This window comes from Microtus pennsylvanicus, chromosome 3, assembly GCF_037038515.1.
Source record: "Microtus pennsylvanicus isolate mMicPen1 chromosome 3, mMicPen1.hap1, whole genome shotgun sequence".
NCBI classification, from domain to species: Eukaryota; Metazoa; Chordata; class Mammalia; order Rodentia; family Cricetidae; genus Microtus; species Microtus pennsylvanicus.
The window spans coordinates 51,094,999-51,113,300 of NC_134581.1; the positions used below are offsets into that span (position 1 = coordinate 51,094,999).

The 18,302-nt window shown below is 38.6% G+C and overlaps 1 protein-coding gene across 8 annotated transcripts in view; it reads right to left on the reverse strand.

Moving 5' to 3' along the window:
• Positions 1 to 468: 468 nt before the first annotated feature.
• Positions 469 to 18,302, reverse strand: part of Ice2 (interactor of little elongation complex ELL subunit 2) — a 41,033-nt gene continuing 23,199 nt past the window's right edge. For 5 of the 8 annotated variants that reach the window (XM_075965356.1, XM_075965355.1, XM_075965359.1 and 2 more), the window contains 6 exons: positions 17,590 to 17,765; positions 12,861 to 12,990; positions 8,302 to 8,386; positions 6,933 to 6,983; positions 5,257 to 5,515; positions 469 to 1,536 (listed from right to left, as the gene is read on the reverse strand). In XM_075965356.1, the coding sequence (XP_075821471.1) occupies positions 1,408 to 1,536; positions 5,257 to 5,515; positions 6,933 to 6,983; positions 8,302 to 8,386; positions 12,861 to 12,990; positions 17,590 to 17,765 (830 nt within the window). In that variant the 3' untranslated portion in view covers positions 469 to 1,407. Of the gene's footprint in view, positions 1,537 to 5,256; positions 5,516 to 6,932; positions 6,984 to 8,257; positions 8,387 to 12,860; positions 12,991 to 17,589; positions 17,766 to 18,302 lie in introns of those variants that run through there. The other 3 variants (XR_012909995.1, XR_012909994.1, XM_075965360.1) reach the window with 3 other exon arrangements.

The following is an 18,302-nucleotide window of genomic DNA, read 5'->3' on the forward strand; positions in this document are numbered from 1 at the left end:
TGGTTGTGGGCAGTGGTGTGGTAGGTCCTTCTGTCTATGTGTTGCTTTTATTGGTTAATGAATAAAGAAACTGGCTTGGCATATAGCATGGGAGGAGGAAGGCGAAGTTAGAGAGATGCCATGTAACCCACCAGAGACAGACACCAGAACTTTAGCAGGTAAGCCACAGGCATGTGGTGATACACAGATTAATAGAAATGGGTTAAATTAATATGTAAGAGTTAGCCAATAAGACACTAGAGCTAAAGGGCCAAGCAGTGATTTAATTAAGACAGCTTCTGTGTGATTATTTCAGGGCTAAGCAGCCGGAAACCAACAAGTGGTTCCCTTCTCACTACAGGGCAGCCATGTGATTGGGAATCAAACCTGGGCCTCTACAATAAGCCATTTCTTTAGACCCTGATTTTTGGGTGTAATTTCCATTGAACACCCCCCCCCCAAAAAAACAACATAAAAATTGTCTTTGGATTACAAATATTTTATTTATGATATGGCAAACACATTTCTGATACTTTTAGTGTTTATTAAAAAATAGGTTAAAAAAAGTGAACAAGTCTGTCCCCTCAAACCCAAACTGGCCATACCCACTACTGATGATGCTTTCTGAATGAATCAGAATAAATGAGACAAAAAGAAAAGAAAAAATCCTAGACTTAATGGCACTTTACCTATGCCCGATGGAATGAACAAGCTTGCTTCCCTGGAATGCCTGCACCCTCAGATGTCTTTGCTTTCGGCAGTGTTTTACCACACTCAGAAGAAGTTTGTGCAAAGTTGCAGAGGCACTGTCACCAAAGCTGTCGCACCACAGAATGCTAGTGTTTTTGTAAAACACATGTGTGGTTGCCAAGCAGGAAAATATTAATTTGCCACTTTTCAGACATAGAGATCTTCCTTGTTTTCACTTCCGACGTCCACAATGGAATTTCAACAGGTTTTCAAACACATCAACGGTAGTGTTAATACTGACAAAAATGGGCCGTAAACAATGCACACAGCTGTTTCTAACAGTGGCAACATTTAAGCATTTGGGCCAGTCTCATTAGACTGGCAATATAATCAAATTATTAACATAATACACGACAGTTCCTAAAACAGCAAGTGGTTTTCCTACCTATGATCTTTAGAAAAGAATACTATAAAAATATTTTTCTTACTCAGTTTGCTTCTATGCAAATGGAGCATTCTATATTCTCCATGCACCAGAGATGAGGAGGGACACTACTGCTGTCACTGACTTTCCTGCAGTCAGTTTTCAAGGCACTTTGTAAGAACTCCAGGATAGCAAGGAAAACACTCTTCTTGCTGATTTTTTTTTTGGGGGGGGGGCACATTTCCTCTCATACTTCAACATTAAAAACAGTTACAACTGGTTTTTCTGAAACTTCATTTTCCATGGTCCAGACCTTATGTTATTTTCCTTTTATTCTGAGCCACTCCTTCATTTTCAACTTGCTGAACTGGCAGGGAACTTCTTTTGGTTTCCATAGAAACTGGATTCCTGTGGCTATGGGTAGGAATTCTTGTCCCACCAACCTAAAAGATAGAGCAAGAGCAGAACAACTTAATACATTCACAACATGCTTGCACACAAACAACCCTGTATCATTTACACAGAGACTCTCAATTTGGGAATGACCTTTTGTACATTTTTAAGTGCCAGCCACGTGGCTATTTAAGACGTTTTAATCTGACTCAGTTTTAAAAGCAATGAGGAAAGAAGCTGGAGTAGGGCTCTGCTGTAAATTGCTGTTAGATTTGCGTGGATGCTAAAAGGTGAAATCAGAAAGTGAGGGAAGGCCAGACCCTTGGAGAAAGTGTGCAGTTCTGTGGGAGGGCAAGGAAGAAAGGAGAAAGGTGAAGATAGGGAGAGGACATAAAAAGGGGTAGAAAAACAAAAGAGAGTACGATGGCAAGGCAAGGAGATAAGACGATGTAACAGATAAAGGGTAAGAAAAAGTCTAAAAAGGAAGAAATAAAAAAATGTAAAAGAAAAAAAGGGGGAAAAACCGAGAAGAAAGAACACTGAGGGAGGAAGGAGAACAGGACACCAACAGAAACGGTAAGAGGAAGAGACGTGCATAGCTAAGAGGAATGCCAGCTCCCCTCATGCCTGCTCCAGCTTGCACCCAGCTCCCACAGTCTCGGAGAGAACAGCCTACTAATCAAGAGTCCTGGCTAAAGAGAAGACTTGGAAATGATGTCACCTTCCTGGCCACTTAGCGACCTCGTATAGGACCAAAGTTGTACAGCCTGCAACCATTTCTACAAAGCAGCCTATATCTGCCACAGTTCCCCTAGCCACCTCACAAAGGCATTGTTTCTGGACGTCCCATGCAGTCAATCCTGCAGAGGGGAGGGTGAGGGCAGTGGTGATGTAAACTCACACTCTCACTGTCTAGCCCAACCAATGAAGTGCCAGCACTGTGGTTCTCTAAGAATGTACACTTTTAGGGTTTATTTTTACATGACATGACTAGAGTGGGGCATACGGAGCTTTAGTCAGCAGTGTGTCTGTTGTTCTCTGATGCTCATGCATCTATGCCCAGTATGCACTGACTCTCAGACGCCTGCTACCTCCCCACTCTGCAGGGATTTTCCCTGAAGGTACTCATTAACTGGGTTTTTGAGAATGGCAAATACTTTGAAAACTGTATTGAGTGTCCAGTAAATGTCTATTATGGAACTTATGGTGATGAAGGGGAACAGATGGGATTCTGCAGTCCTACTCTTGCTTGGTACACTAGGAGGCAGCACAGGTCTACTGCGTATGCATCAGGGGTCAGGGCTGCAGGCCCTGTCCAGGGATGAGCACTTGGTTCAAGAGCACTAGGGATGGAAGATCACAGCAAGGCGAGGCTACACCAGAAGAGATGTAAACAGCTGTCTCATACAGGCTCCGACTTCCCAGTTTTCAGAAAGCTCTCATATTTCCACGTATCTGCTAAGGCTAGAATGCTGAGCTTGGTTGGAATTATAAAGTCCTGTTTCCATAGCCCAGCTAGGAAGGCAGGGAGCCATCAGGGCACAGCAGATACAATCCTATCCAATGTGAACAACAACAAAAATCAACAATTAAAAAGTCCTCGACAATTGTAGGAAAAGCTATTTCTTAAAAGGGCTTAGGAATGTTTACTAACTAACTGGGCATAACAGAGAAAGGAAAAAAGAACAGTGTTCAGGATATACACATATGCATCTATAAAAGGCTAGCTGTGGTGGGAGGGTTTCTCCTGACTTTCAAAACACACCAAGGCAACACTGGTTATCTAAATGTCTACGCCCCCAGTGCTGGGCTATGCAATAGTCCCTGCACTGGACACTGTCCAATGATACCCATGGCTGAATTGTTAGAATGTACACATATGTGTTCGAATCTGAGCACACAGAATTTCTCCTTGTCCAAATGAATTTTCTTATTACACTGAAGCACATTTAGACCACTCTACTGAAAAAGTCAAAACTTCCAGGTATTTCTAAGGCATAAGCATTCAATGTTTGAAGTCAGTCAGTCTGTACCAATAAAGTACAACATTATCACTCATTTCTTTTAAAAGACATCCTACATAAATGTTTTCTTTAACTTGTAAATTGTTCAGTTCCAAGGTATTAAACCATTCATTTTCACAAAAAAGGAATAAGAGACACCCCCGTACAGAATTATATGTTATACTTGACAGACTATAATTACTGTTTCTAAATTAAAAGAAAACTGTCCGCTTAGAATACATATTTTCAAAAAAAATTCAATTATTTTTAAGTGACTTAAGAAATTTCCTTAGAAGGCGTGCGCCACCATCGCCTGGCTAGTATGGCAATTTTTCACAAAATTAGGAAACAACCTACCTCAAGACCCAGCAATACCACTTTTGGGTATATACCCAAAGGATGCTCAATCATACCACAAGGACATGTGCTCAACTATGTTCATAGTAGTATTGTTTGTCACAGCCAGAATCTGGAAACAACATAAAAGCCCCTCGAAGAAAGAATGGATAAGGAGCCGGGCGGTGGTGGCACACGCCTTTAATCCCAGCACTCGGGAGGCAGAGGCAGGCGGATCTCTGTGAGTTCGAGACCAGCCTGGTCTACAAGAGCTAGTTCCAGGACAGGCTCCAAAACCACAGAGAAACCCTGTCTCGAAAAACCAAAAAAAAAAAAAAATGGATAAGGAAAATGATACATTTACACAATAGAGTACTGCACAACAGAAAAAAATGACATCTTGAAATTTGTGGGCAAATGGATGGATCTAGAAAACATCATATTGAGTGAGGTAACCCAGACCCAGAAAGACAAATATCGTATGTATTCACTTATAAGTGGTTTTTAGACATAAAGCAAAGCCTACAATCCCAGAGAACCTAGAACAATGAGGACCCTAAGAGAATATAATCAACATGTTAAGTAGTAAAAGACAAGATCTCCTGAGTAAACTGGGAGCATGGGGACCATGGGAGAGGGTAGAAGGGGAGAGGAGAGGAAGGGAGGGAAGTGGAGAAAAATATATAGCTCAATAAAAAAAAAATGCTACTCAGCTAGGTGTGATGGTACACACTTTTAATCCCAGCACTTGGGGGGCAGAAACAAGTGGATCGCTGAGAGTTCAAGGCCAACCTGGTCTACAAAGCAAGTTCCAGAACAACCAGAGCAACACAGAAAATCCTGTTCCGAAGAGTCCCCCCCCCAAAAAAAAAGTAAGAAAAGAAAAAATGCTATTCAACTGACGTTTCCAGAGGGTTTTACAATGAGTATAACATTAATAATAATTCGATAAACCCTAAGTTACAAAATACTTAGCATAATACAACTTAGCTCTTAATATTTTACTATATTTTAATAAGCCACTTCACTCACTAATTACTAATATTTACTTTTAAATATTTCACCATATTACTAAGGATTTTTTATTATATCATAATTTTATTACATGGACTTTTTGCAAATTGCTTTAATTGTTTAATGGAAAAGGATATACATAAATAAGAACTAGGAAAATACAAATTTGCTTTGGGCAAAAACCCAGGCACTAAACTTCATAAATGCCTCATGCATGCACACATACAGCAAGTTAGGAGAGATTTTCTTAGCTGATTTATAAAACTTGTAAGAAAGGAAGTTCTACTTACAATACAGACACAGGTTTCTGATGCTACATGGATAACAGGGCAAATGCAGATATCCATTGAAGGCAGTCAGAGAAACAGATTAGTAATCAACAACCAAATAGGATATTAATCATAAAAAAGATCTTACCTTTGGTTGTGCTACAGGGCGTAGTGATTTAGGCGGAAAAGTACACGGAATTCGTCCATGATGGATGTGATATGGTAACAGGTAACTGGGATCTAATGGAACCCAAGGAACCGAGAGACTGGAAGGTATGCCAGGAAGGTCACAATGCGCTTTATGCAAATTATACGCTGTCCTAGAAACTTTGCCATCTGAGGTCTTGTAGATCAGGAGGGAAGAATCTTCTGCTGCGTGAGACAGCAAGTAGGACCCATCCTGCAAGCTGCATCCAACATGGAAGACTCAACTCACTGAGCTTATATCGCCAATGTCACCATGTTCTCCTAACCCCACATAGCAAAGCGGAGCTACCACAAAAAGAGAATGCCACCTCTGAAAGTATTTCAGGACCAGGAAAGATAAAGATTTCAGAAGCCTTTAAAACTATACCCCCCCCCCCCAACAATAAATTTTAGCGTTTTTATTCCGAAATTCAGAAATATCTGACCATTTCCTTTTCACTGCTTTATAAATTTGTAAAAGTCAATCACTTAATGAAAAAAAAATCCATCTAACTCTCTAATCTATGATATACTCCAACCATATATTTCATTCATTCAATGTACTTGATTTCTAATAGGCAAGAGAATAGAAACACAAAAAGAAGGATACATGTGACATGTCAGAAACAGAAGGAACATGCAGGAAAGGTGTAGAAAGTAGAGCAGGCTTGTGTGCTTATGAGTTAACTGCTATTTGCCCCACTACTCACCTTCATATTAAATCCTTCACACAGGGGTTCAAGCTTAATTCCAAATTAGGTATAAATAAACATGAGATGCTAAGCTATCTGTCCACAGTTCTGTGCACAGTAGGGCTTCAATCAGACCTGGCTTTTTGGTTTGCACACAGGTCAGACCCTCAATCACAATCCTCTATTAATACAATAACTGATGATGGCCAATCTACTACATTTTTCTTTGCTTACTGGAAAGCTTCAAGGGATTCACTGCATCATCATAAAAAACAAAAGGCATGGGGCAGTGGACCATGTTTTGTTGGGAATACACAATCTCTAGGCCAAAGGAGCAAAGAGAACAGTTTTTGTCCACATTATTAAAATGAGGATGATCAGCTTTAGTTATATAGCTCTGTCTACAGACATAATGAGCTACCTTTTCACCAACTTTTAAAACTCAAAGTAACTGGTGCTGATAAAGGAGGTCCAGAGAACTATTATTAGCTTCTAGGAAGGCCTTTCCCTCTCTCATCACTTTCACATAGGGAAGCAAATGACTGTCTGGTAGAAAGAATAAATAATGCATCAAATATTGAGTTTCTAATCAATGAAACTCATGTTATCTTAGAAGATTGAAGTTTGAAGTCAAACTGGGCTATTACAGTAAGAATCTTTGTGTGTGTGTGTGTGTGAAAGGGAGAGAGCATGTACTGTGTGTATGTCTGTGTGTGTGTATGAGAGAGAGAAAAATATGCATGAGATAAATACATTTGCCATTTCATTACAGCCAGACAATATCATGTTATCTTTTTACTCATATTTTTAGAATTTTAACTGATAAAAGACTTATACACTTTCAGTGTTTTCATCTCTCTCTAACAACATATTGACAAAGCTTCTAATAACTTCCAGCAAAAAAAAAAAATCAAAATACCTATGCAAAATACCCCAAAGTACTTACCTACATAATTTCTTTAGAACGTGCTGGAGAATGTTAAATAAACTTGAAATCCTATTATTAAACAGAAGAAACTGAAGTGAAATTAAACTGAAAAACAAAACAAACAAACCCAGAAAGCCTCACTAATAACATGTGTGGTCTCTTGCTCACAGTCAAAGGCACCAGCAGGCCAATAATGTAGGACAAGGACCAACCAACAAGAAGACTGAAGAGACATTTAGATGTCTTCTTTTTATGTTCATGAAGTATTTGGCTCTGTTTTAGAGCAGTTATAATCATATAAGTAAAAATTATTGAAACAATATAAAAATACAGAACAGCTGTAATCAATTTTGGACTTTATGCACGTGCAATGACAGAAGCACAGAGCGGGGACAGACTAATCCATGGGAAAGAGGAAGTATTATTCTCAGTATCTAGGTATCTCCTTGGTGCCTCATTTACATATAAACTTATTTCCATTATTATTTCTTTTTTTTTCTTAAAAAAGACTTTCATTGAAAGTGAAGAGTTAGTCATGATTTTTTTCTTTTTCTTTCCTTTTTTTTCCCTAAACAGGGTTTCTCTGTGTAGCTTTGGCGCCTGTCCTGGAACTCACTCTGTAGACCAGGTTGGCCTCAAACTCACAGAGATTTGCTTGTCTCTGCCTCCCAAGTGCTGGGATTAAAGGCATGCATCACCACTGCCCGGCCTGTCATGACTTTCCTATGCACACATATAAAGCAGTTTTTACAGAGTAGACACTTGGGGTAAACAGAGTTCAAATTTAATTGTTCCCTCACAGAGCTGTGTCAAGTGGAGCTTTGCAGGAAGGTTGTGTTCCCAGCTCAGCCTGCGCTAGGTTTGAGCTTCTCAGTTCCAGCTTCTCTGTATAGGAAATGGCCATGATGCTACAAGCCTTTAATGCCAAGTTGTATGATAAAATGAGGGAGTCTGCATAAGCTACTTTCCCTTACAATGAGGCATTCAAGAGTGGTTCTGAGGACCACTTGTTTAATTCTAATGTCTAATATTTGGTAGGATGGGCAAATTTTTCAGAAGTCTGGTTGTCCAATCAGTCACATAATCCCCATAGCTGAAAGTCTGTGGCTGTCTCATCCTTCCCTTCTCTACACAAGGCCAGAACATTTGTTTCTCTTGCACTTTAATACAACACACTCTCTGGCTCTGGCCTCCTTTCTTTAAAGTGGGAAGACATGTTATTAGCAGTGCATTTCTTTGCAAATAGAGACAAATAATGTAAATTGGGTTGGGAGGCCCTCAAGATCTTGAAAGAAATCAATCATCACTATTTAGAGGTAAAAGTAAATCTGAGACCACATTACAGGAGTGAAGTCTTTTCAGTGTCCATCACAAAGCACTTCCTTACTTGAGAGCTGCAAGCTTTTCTTTTAATTCTTCTGAGGTGATTTCTTCTAGCATGAAAAGCTTTGAAGTAAATGCATCAATATGCCCTAAAAGAAAACACTGAACTTAAAGAAACCGAAGTCACTGAGATTATAACACGAAATAAACTAGTTAACTAGTCTCTCTATATAAAGATGATTTCACACTTTTTAAAAAATGATAAAGGACTTTGTATTATTTAAAAGGAGAAATATATCTCACTAGCTATCAAGTAAACTTGAATTTACAATGATACAAAATACAAATTATGTCATGCATTCATTTAAAAATATATGCTGAATATAGGAAAGTTGACACATGCCCACATTCCCCAAACAGGATTATTGCCTTTAAACCTTAATTTAAGAGCAAAAACTGCTCAGCCATTGGTGTTTCTAGTTCCCACTAAAGCTGCATCTTCATGACATTGTAAGGGAAGCATGAGCTCACCATGTAACTAAGCAGTTAAAAATCCAATCTGTGGACTGGGCCTGCTCAATAAGTCTCAAAATCACATTACTGTAAAACTTAGACTATAAAAATACAGATTTTTTTTAAATTAAAGCAATCATAAATGTTTCTGTGAGTAAAGCAATCTATTCAAAGTCTAATTTTCTTGTATGCCTAATATAAACCTATAATTCACAAAATCTCAAACATTATATTCTTAAAATGACATTCTGTTGTAGAAAGTAATGTGTAAACTTTAAAACAAAATAAGCTGAGACATGCACTGAGCTGCTGCAATGTATTAAGTGACAGAGGAGATCCTTATCAGGGTAAATGCTACACACGTGGGTCAGCAGGAAGGGCATGCTACTACTACTGTATGAAGGTCAAAACATCACAGAGTAAGAGTAGCACCCACCAACGCTGAATATAATGTTTTAGATTTACTTATACTTTTAGCTCCTAATTTTGTTAAAACAAGTTCCTGAGAAAGTAGATATCAGTCACTGGGACTACAAAAATTGCATATAGTTTAATATCTCATTTCAACATCTAGCCTACTTTAATATCATTTGCTTTATGCTCAAAGAAGTTAATTAGGAACATTTTTACTAGATGTCTTCCCTCTAAGATAACATATCCATTTATTCCCACAGTCACTTGTTATTTCTTATGCCAACTTTAGTTTCACCTCTCCATTTCTAGTGCTCATTATATGTGACATTTCTAATAATAAAGACATTTCAACGGTTTCATAGCTATAAAAAGAGAATATTAAATGCAATAATGTATTTTTGATGTTTAATAAACATTTGAGATTACTAACAGCACTTACCTTATTTAAAAAAAAAACTCAACCATAAAAAGTATGTAGTATAGTACCCAGCAAATACAATCTATCAAAGAACTAACTACACAGAGTCCTGTCCTAAGTTCTATGAAGGCCTGCTTCTTCAAGGAGGGAACTCTCAACACTGGAACCTTCTCACCTGAGGACTCAAGTGAGTTTTTTCAGTGTCTGGGGCACTTGAGCCAGATTTGAGAAGGTGAAAGCTCTGGCCATGGTCCTTTATTCATAACAATCTCTGTTTTAGATCATACTTTAAGATGAGGTACATTTGGGAAGCACTGCTTTAGACAGCAGAAATTAAGCCTTTATGTTCATGCATCACTTCTATAGAATCCATACATAGGTAGTCAGTCCTAGCTTTACATGCAGCACAAGTTTGTAAAAACAATCATACAGGCTGAAATGATGTAACAATAAGTAGGAAAATTTAGAATTATTTCACTATTTTAACATGTTTTATCAAAACAAAATCTCCATCAATTTAAGTATTTAGAGAAATAAAATATGAAAAATATGCATTTGATATACTGCAATTCAAAACATCAAAACCAGCATGGATCTACATTTTCCAAGGTTTTACCCAGAATAGTTTGATCGGTGCTCACCGCCTTCTCGGACAGCCTCTGACACAGAAGCAGCTTTCCCCGCTGTGGCAACTGCTATACTCTTGGCTAAGTTAGGATCAACTCCGATAGTCTATCCAAGAATTCCCCTAACTAAAACTTATGCCGGCATCACTTCATCTCTGATGTCACACCACTGTCCTCGTTCATGTCAGTAGGTTAGCCATCAGACAGTTTCTCTGGAGCAACTGAACAGCCCCCGGAGCAGTGTCCAGATTCCCAGGCAGCTACTTCATCTACAGCTCCATGCAAGTTTGATTACAATCTCCAGCGATATTACCTTTTCAGAGTTTTCTGTTTCTGCTTTTTTTCCCCTTTATCTTAATCTTTGCTAGCCAATTTCTTGTTTTCATTATCTATTCTCATAAAATCTCATTATGGCTGACCATGGGAAGACAAGGAGGCATCACACTACACATATGATTTCTGTATATGAACTGCTAAGAGGTACACAGTGACCAATCAAAGCAGACACAGGCAGCCACTGATCATGTATGTCTGTACTCTAAATCATAATTAGTGGACTGAGGAGCTGGCAGTAAAGTTTATATGCAATTTCTACTCTTAATATACAGCTATAACAGAGGTCATGCTTGTAAGAACTGTGTAAAGTGAGAACTGACTGCCACTCGATGATCTGATAAATATCATAGCTTTACATACCATATTTACTGGACAGTAGATAGAGGAGTTATGATGAGACTACAGGCTTTCTTAAAGGAGTAACTCTTAAGGTTTATAATGGGTAAGACACTGTAATCTAAAGAAGGAGGTGAGCATATTTACATATAGCAAAGCAAGAAAACAAACAAAATACAAGTGTGTTTATTGTACTGTGAGCTATGATAGTTCTCAGAGTGCCAGAGACTAGCTGTATTATTACCTGAGATTGTGTTAAAACATAAAGACCCAGATCCCATTCTGGACTACTCAATCAGACACTCTAGGACAAGCACTTCAAGTGATTTCATTGAGCATTCTTCTTAAGAGTACTACACTTTTAAGCTTCTAATACTGATGGAAACTTCTTGTGTATGTGTGTGTGTGTGTGGGGGGGTCCCGAGACAGGGTTTCTCCGTGTAACAGCCTAGGCTATCCTGGAATTCACTGTGTAGACCAGGCTGGCCTTGAACTCACAGAGATCCACCTGCCTCTGCCTCCAGTGCTGGCGTAAAAGGCATACACCACCACACCCTGCCTGATGGATACTTTTAATACAGCATTTGAAAGTCTGTTCCTGGGTTATGGGTGCAGCTCAGAGGTACAGTGCTTACCGACCATTCACAGGACAACAAGAAATGGGCTTGCATATCTGCATCAAAATAAAACCCAAAGCCCCTAACATCTCATGTCCTTCAACAAAGTGTCACAGAAACCATATAAATTATCCTGTTACATAAAGATGAAAGGAGTATCAACGAGCAAGTCTTTAGACTAGTTAAACCCAAGGCACTAACTACTTAAGACCTGTAAAAATTCCTCAGGTGAAGTAGTCATACAACTGATAGTAATTTCATTTGTTAAATGGAACATTAGAAAATGGGTCTGCATCATCTGTCAGGACTGTAAAAAGTTCACTGATAACTTTAAAAAAAATCCTTTCCTCAAGTAGATGTGATTGGCAACTGCTTTTAAATGCTTTACATGAAGGATGTGTGTGGTGCGAAGGCCTTGGAGAAACAGTAGAATCCTGATTATTGATGGAAACTACTAAAACAAGTGTTTGGCTGTGTGTGCGTGTGATAATGGAAAAGAGTCCTAGAACACTAGCCAGGTGTGGCAGCACAAGACTAATTCCAGCACTTGGGAGGCTGAGGCAGAATTGGGAACTTAAGGCCATTCAGTTGCTATATAAAAAACAAACAACAACAATTCCCCCTCAAATATTGATTAATCAGAATGGAGGCAAATTTTCAAATAAATAACCACTGTTTCTAGATCAGGAAAGAAAATATAGAGCACTCACTACATACAGAGCATCAGACTAATGCTAATATACAAGGAATATACAAAGCTTTACCAGGCTCCTACTTTGAACTATGCACTGTCTACCAGGAAAAAGGCATGACCTAAGAAAGAATAATGTAGGAAGTAACAAACAAGTAAAGGCAATACATTTAGAGATTGAAAGAAGGGAAAGACTGGGGGAGATGGGAGTCAATAGAGCAGACAGACCGATGGTGTACTGATCTGTATTGGTACAGAGCCCAAGACAAGGGATGAGAGATGTTCAGCATGTAGCATTCCACTATGAAAGAACAACATGAACAAGAGCAAGAAACTTGTCGTGTAAAGCACGTTAACTATTCAAGAACCCTGGCAATATCATTCAAAACCCTGCTAACTCCCTTCTGTACAAAACTTCAAAACCAAAATAAAGTCAAAAGCTGTTTCAAGATGAGATTTCTTAAGACAATGTCATTATAATTGTAAGAAAATTACAAAGTATGTATAAATCAATTTAAAAGCTCACCAATACTCTCTGTCACTGTTTAACTACTGTCAACATAATCAGAGAATGGAAAACAAAAAAGGACAAAATGGAAGTATGCACAGCTGAATTTAAAGGCAAATATTTAAAGGGAATTACAAAGGGGAAGAGGACTCCTATAGACTCACCAACATAAAACGAGCAGTTGGAATGCAATAAACTTTCAGTCCAGAAGCGACAGAGCTCGCTTTCAGTCAGAGCTTCAACTCCATAACAACCTTGATACTCTACTTTTGGTAGCACGTAAACTGGAAATTGCTGTAATGCAAAATTGCATTTTGTCAAAGCTCCAGATCTAATCTCCACACACACTCCATGGTATACAAGTGCCCACAGACCATACATATATACAATATATCAAAACCCAAACAAACACAAAATTTACTACTCATAGAAAATACATTTCTTATATAGCCAGCAGTTTTCAAATGCTTGCAGGAAATTTAATTGTATTTATTTTGTATAGTGTAGGATATGGATAGGAAGATGGAAGATATGGATACATTTGCCTCTGAGGGGTAGATTCTGGAAGTGGAGGATGGATAACAGATCCCTCACCACCACCCTCATCTCCAACACAGACAGACAAACTCCCCACATACTGCATCATGTTTTCTCTCTGCCAGGAAATGTGATTCACAAGCAGACTCCTTGAGACTCCAGCACATGCAATTGTTCCTAGGTCCAAAGTTAAATGCTAGAAGGCAGTGATTAACATATCCTAATACTTCTCAAAAGAAAAGAAAAAGAACCCTCCCTACTTTAGACAGCAGTCACTCAGATACCCTGGGCAGCTGGTTTTCTTCCTAAGAATGAGCATTAATACCCGCAGAACAACTGTGGTTGTTACTATCTTTACAACACAAGGGCTTTATTCCAAGCACTAAGCATGTGACAAATTATCCACTTAGAGCTTACTGGTCAGGATATCAAGCAGATGGTGGAAAATGACTATCCCCATTACTAGTCTAAGGGTGGAAATGCAAGTACCTATTTGTGAAATACTGTAGCAACCATGTTATCTTCTGCCAATGAAAATCTAATTCTTTCTGATGGTGCTGGACATCAAACCCAGGGTCATGTGCATGCTACACACATGTTCTACCACTGAGCTATGATACACCTCCAGCCTGAAAATTCTACTCTCAACAGGATTCTCCATTCCCTGCTTCAGAAGACACAAGGTTTACAGAACCTACTCAAGTAACATGGCTAGTTAGCACTTTAAAAATTGAACTAAGGTGCTGTCTTTCACAAATCTAAAACATTTTATCATTGTTTCTCAGTTTCTGGCTTTCCTAAAGTGGTTTAGTGGCTTTGGAACAACAGTAGTGCTAAGAACAATTCAAACTCAGTATTTTAGTCACCAGCACACAGAAGGTGTGGTTTGTGTAAATATTTCTGATTTCTGTAAGAGGATGAAGTAGTGACTCCTAAAGGTAATATTGTCTAGAATGTAAGCATGTAATAACCTGGTGACCCTGCTAAAATGTAGAGTCAAATGATGCTGAAGGTTTTGCAATTTTAAGAGGCTGTGGTTCACATCAAAAAAAAAGAGAGAAAGAAATAAAAATTGTGATTGGATTAAAAGCATTGTATCATATATAACAGTTCCTTAGCAAATAATATGATTTAGTCTCCTAACTTTAAAACAAATAGAAGCTGGAGACAAAAATTGAAAGGTTTAGGGTGCTGGAAAATTCGGGCCAGTGAGATAGCTCAGAAGATAAACTGTTTGCTGTAAAAATTGACAACCTGAATAAATATAAAATATAGGAGAGAATAGACTCTAGCAAGTGTCCTCTGATCTCCACATGTTTCATAGCACAGAAATGCTCATACACCACTTACATATGCACAATAAATCAAAACCCAATCAAAAACCTTAAGCCTTGGGTCAGATTATGCCAGAAATGGAAAAGAACAGGTGATGCAATGGGAAGATGAACATCTTTCGGGATCTTAAATGGATTACAGTGTTATCTTTTTTTTTTTTAACAACAAAAAAATCATTATTTATTATGAGTTAGTATTCCAGCTGTATTACTCCTGGCTGAGGAGCTACTGTTCTGACTTTTGGATGAGGGAGAGTCAGTTTCTTAAGGGTGTGTCACTTGGTAAGTTGACCATGCTCCAGTGGCTGGTCTTTTATCTATGTATGGAAAATATACTTCAAGATACAGATAGTTTGAGGTTGTTTTTTTTTTTGAGGGGAGTGTGTTTTTCATCCATATAAAACTAAGTATTAAATCTGACCTTATTTCTGTATGTATTCTACTGCCATCTCCAGGAAGCCATGGGAAGTGCCTCAATGTTTTCTCACTCCTCAGTTTCAACAAAAGAAGTGTAAATCACAATCAAGATTTGTGATATAAGTGTCTCAGCCCCCAAAGGGCGCTCTAGTCTGTGCTGCTCAAATGAAAGGTGCTCTTATTTCTGTGTGCACGCACCTCTTAAACCCTAAAACACTTTCCTAAACAGACAGTTCCTGGCTAGAGTCTTCTCAGTACCACTGAACAACTTCTAATCTACCTGACACAGTGCAACTTTAAGCAGCTTAAACACACACACACACACACACACACACACACACAAATCTACCTTCAATGCCAACGTAAGATTTGGGTAACTGGATGTAAAACTGTGAACCACTTTAAAATGCACTACTTGGATATGTGGCTAGCTGGGACAGTCAAGAGCAAATAGCCGTCCAGTGGTTAGCTGGCATGGATGAACTGGTACGCTCCAGTTCTGTCTTGGTCCACACAACTCTTCCCTTCTGCTCTCTCAAACTGGCTGCTATTTTAAGTTCTCTTCTAATAAGCAGCTTTGGTGTGTTTTTCTGGGGAGACAGGGGCTAACTCTGAAGACCAGGCTGGCCTGGAACTTACTATGTAGAGCAGCTGGCCTCAACTTCTGATAATACTCCTGCCTCAGTCTCCAAAGTGCTATAATTAATATTAAGCAGAATTCTGCTTGAAAAAGTAAGATTTTCAACAACAACACAAAACTGAAGAGTTAAGGAAAAATCAGAGACAATATTCTTGAACACCAGGAGCTAAAGTTGCAAACCTGAAAACTTTGAATTAGCTGGAGGAAAAACTCCAAGGACACATTCTGAAAAGACAGTGTTTGTTGTTGTTTTTTAAACTAGTGTAGATACTAACTTCCCTCTAAAGTTCCTTACAAAGACCCCTTAGTCTCCCAACCTCTCACATCTTCTCACTTATGTACTGAGTTTCTGGGGTACTAACATTTAAGAAAAAGAGAAACACTGGGCTTAATTCCAAGGGGCATACGTTATAGTATATGAATTATTCCATGTGCACTAAACCACCACACATAATGAACAGCAGATGTAAGGGACAAGCACTCCTTGAAAAATTTTCAAGTTTAATCTTTACAGTCAGAAATATAAGACTTCTGTTTAGATATTCTTTGGGGCTCAACTGTTTTGACATCTTGATGAGTAATTTTCTCCTAGATGGTTACAGCTTGGCCTCTATAAATTTCCCTTTTTGAGTGAATGATAATGATCCTTACCAAGTTGTCTTGGTCAAGAATTAAACTGGTGTCCAAAACTTCCCTGAGCTACTAACATCAATTATTTTTGAGTATATAAATGAAAAGAAAAAGTGGTATGGATTCACAGGGTGGCATATGAAAGAAATGAAGCTGACTACAAAAAATGAGAGCAGAAATAAGTACAAAAATAAAACTTAAAAATAAAGCAAAACAACAACAAGATGGGGCTGGAGAGATGGATGGTTCAGTAGTTAAGAGCACTCTGGCTGCTCTTTCAGAAGGTCTGGTTTGATTCCCAGCACACACATGGTGCCTCACAAATGTCTAACTCCAGATCCAAGGTACCCAACTCACTCTTCTGGCATATGTAGGTACTAGGCACACAAAAGTGGTGCCCAGACATGCATGCAGGGAAACCACGCAGGCACATAAAATAATAAAAAAGAAAAGAACACAATTTAAGAAGCTCTGTTGGCCTGGTAAAATGGTTCCACAGGCCAGGTGCTTCCCACCAAGCCCTATGACCCGAGCTCCATCCTAGGAACCCACATGGTAGATGGAGAGATTCAGTTTCCAAAAGTTGTCCTCTGACTTCCATAACTCCATGCACACAAGTATGTTCATGCACATGTACATGCGAGATTGATTGCACACCACACATACACACACAAACACAACACACACACCCTCTCCCTCTCTCTATAAATGGACGTTTCAAAAAAAAAAAGAATTCTTTTAAAAATACAACAAAAGACAAAAATCAGTACTTCTTAGCAATCAACTAAATCAAAAGCTTCCCTTTATATACCAGTATCTAGAATCACATGAAAGAGTGCCAAGTGTTCTAAAAGAGAAGCTCGGTCACAGAAAGGACAACTGGGAAAACAATCATTTGCTTCTTTCACTGAAGAGAATCATTCCCCAAGAGAAGCCACAGGAGAAAGATAGCAGAGGCTGCACCCCAGCACCCTGAAACTCTGGGACTCTTTTAAAGGTTGTTTCTAAAGATGTTGAGAAAGACAGGGTAAAGAAAGGGCTCACAGGTAACAAGGAAATGCAAAGTCACACATACACAGGCTATAAAAGTTAGTTTGGTCAAGTCAATCTACATGATATTTTTCCGAGAGTTCATATGGATTAGTCATGGTGGTTACCAACATTTATGACAATGGTGTGTGTATCTTATTAAAATTGATTTCAATATCTTACTAAAAGAAGTTTACTTGGAAAAACTATAGGCGTGATCAAAAAGTTAAAGTCAAATTTTGTTAGAATGCCATGTTCAGTATTTGGGATTATCACTCACACATCACAACTTCTCAGATAACTTACTCTTCTGATCTTCTTCCGTTTTTTGGAACGTGGTCTTGTCTCTATCCTCTGGACGCTGCACCGCACAAGTAACAACAGGTCTTGCATGCTGAACAACTTATACACAAAATTTCCTTCTTGAGGAGCTATATATTCTGATGTATCTTCAACATAGTCTTGAAGTTCATATGGCAATCCTTTTAAAAACATTCCTCATTACCATTTAAAAATATGCTACCTCTTTATGCATTGTAATCTGGGATACAACAACTCAATAACTCTATGTGACTGTCAATTCTCCACCTCAGGCCATATTTACTTAATAACATTACAGCAGAGAGCTGCAACCAGAATTTTTAAGTTCTCTTACTTTTCACAAATACTTCCATGAGTACTGGGCAAAGCATGCATCAGAGTGATAGCAGTGAGAAGAAAGAACTTAAAAGGTCCTGATATTCTTAAGCCAGGCAGACTGAGGGGCACTGTCACATGCATTCTGCAGTCTACTACACAGGGCACAGAAGTCTGGACAGGCCAACGTTTATGACTCCCTCCATCAGAGCAGTAGCCATTCCATGTACATACTGGGTAAACAGGTTATAACACACATATAAATTGGGTAGATACACAAAGAGGACACAGTGGAAGCAGAAACTCTGATCAACAGACGGAAATGAAATGTCAGCGACTAGGTAAAAATTACAAAATGGGTTATAATTGCATGAATGAAGAGA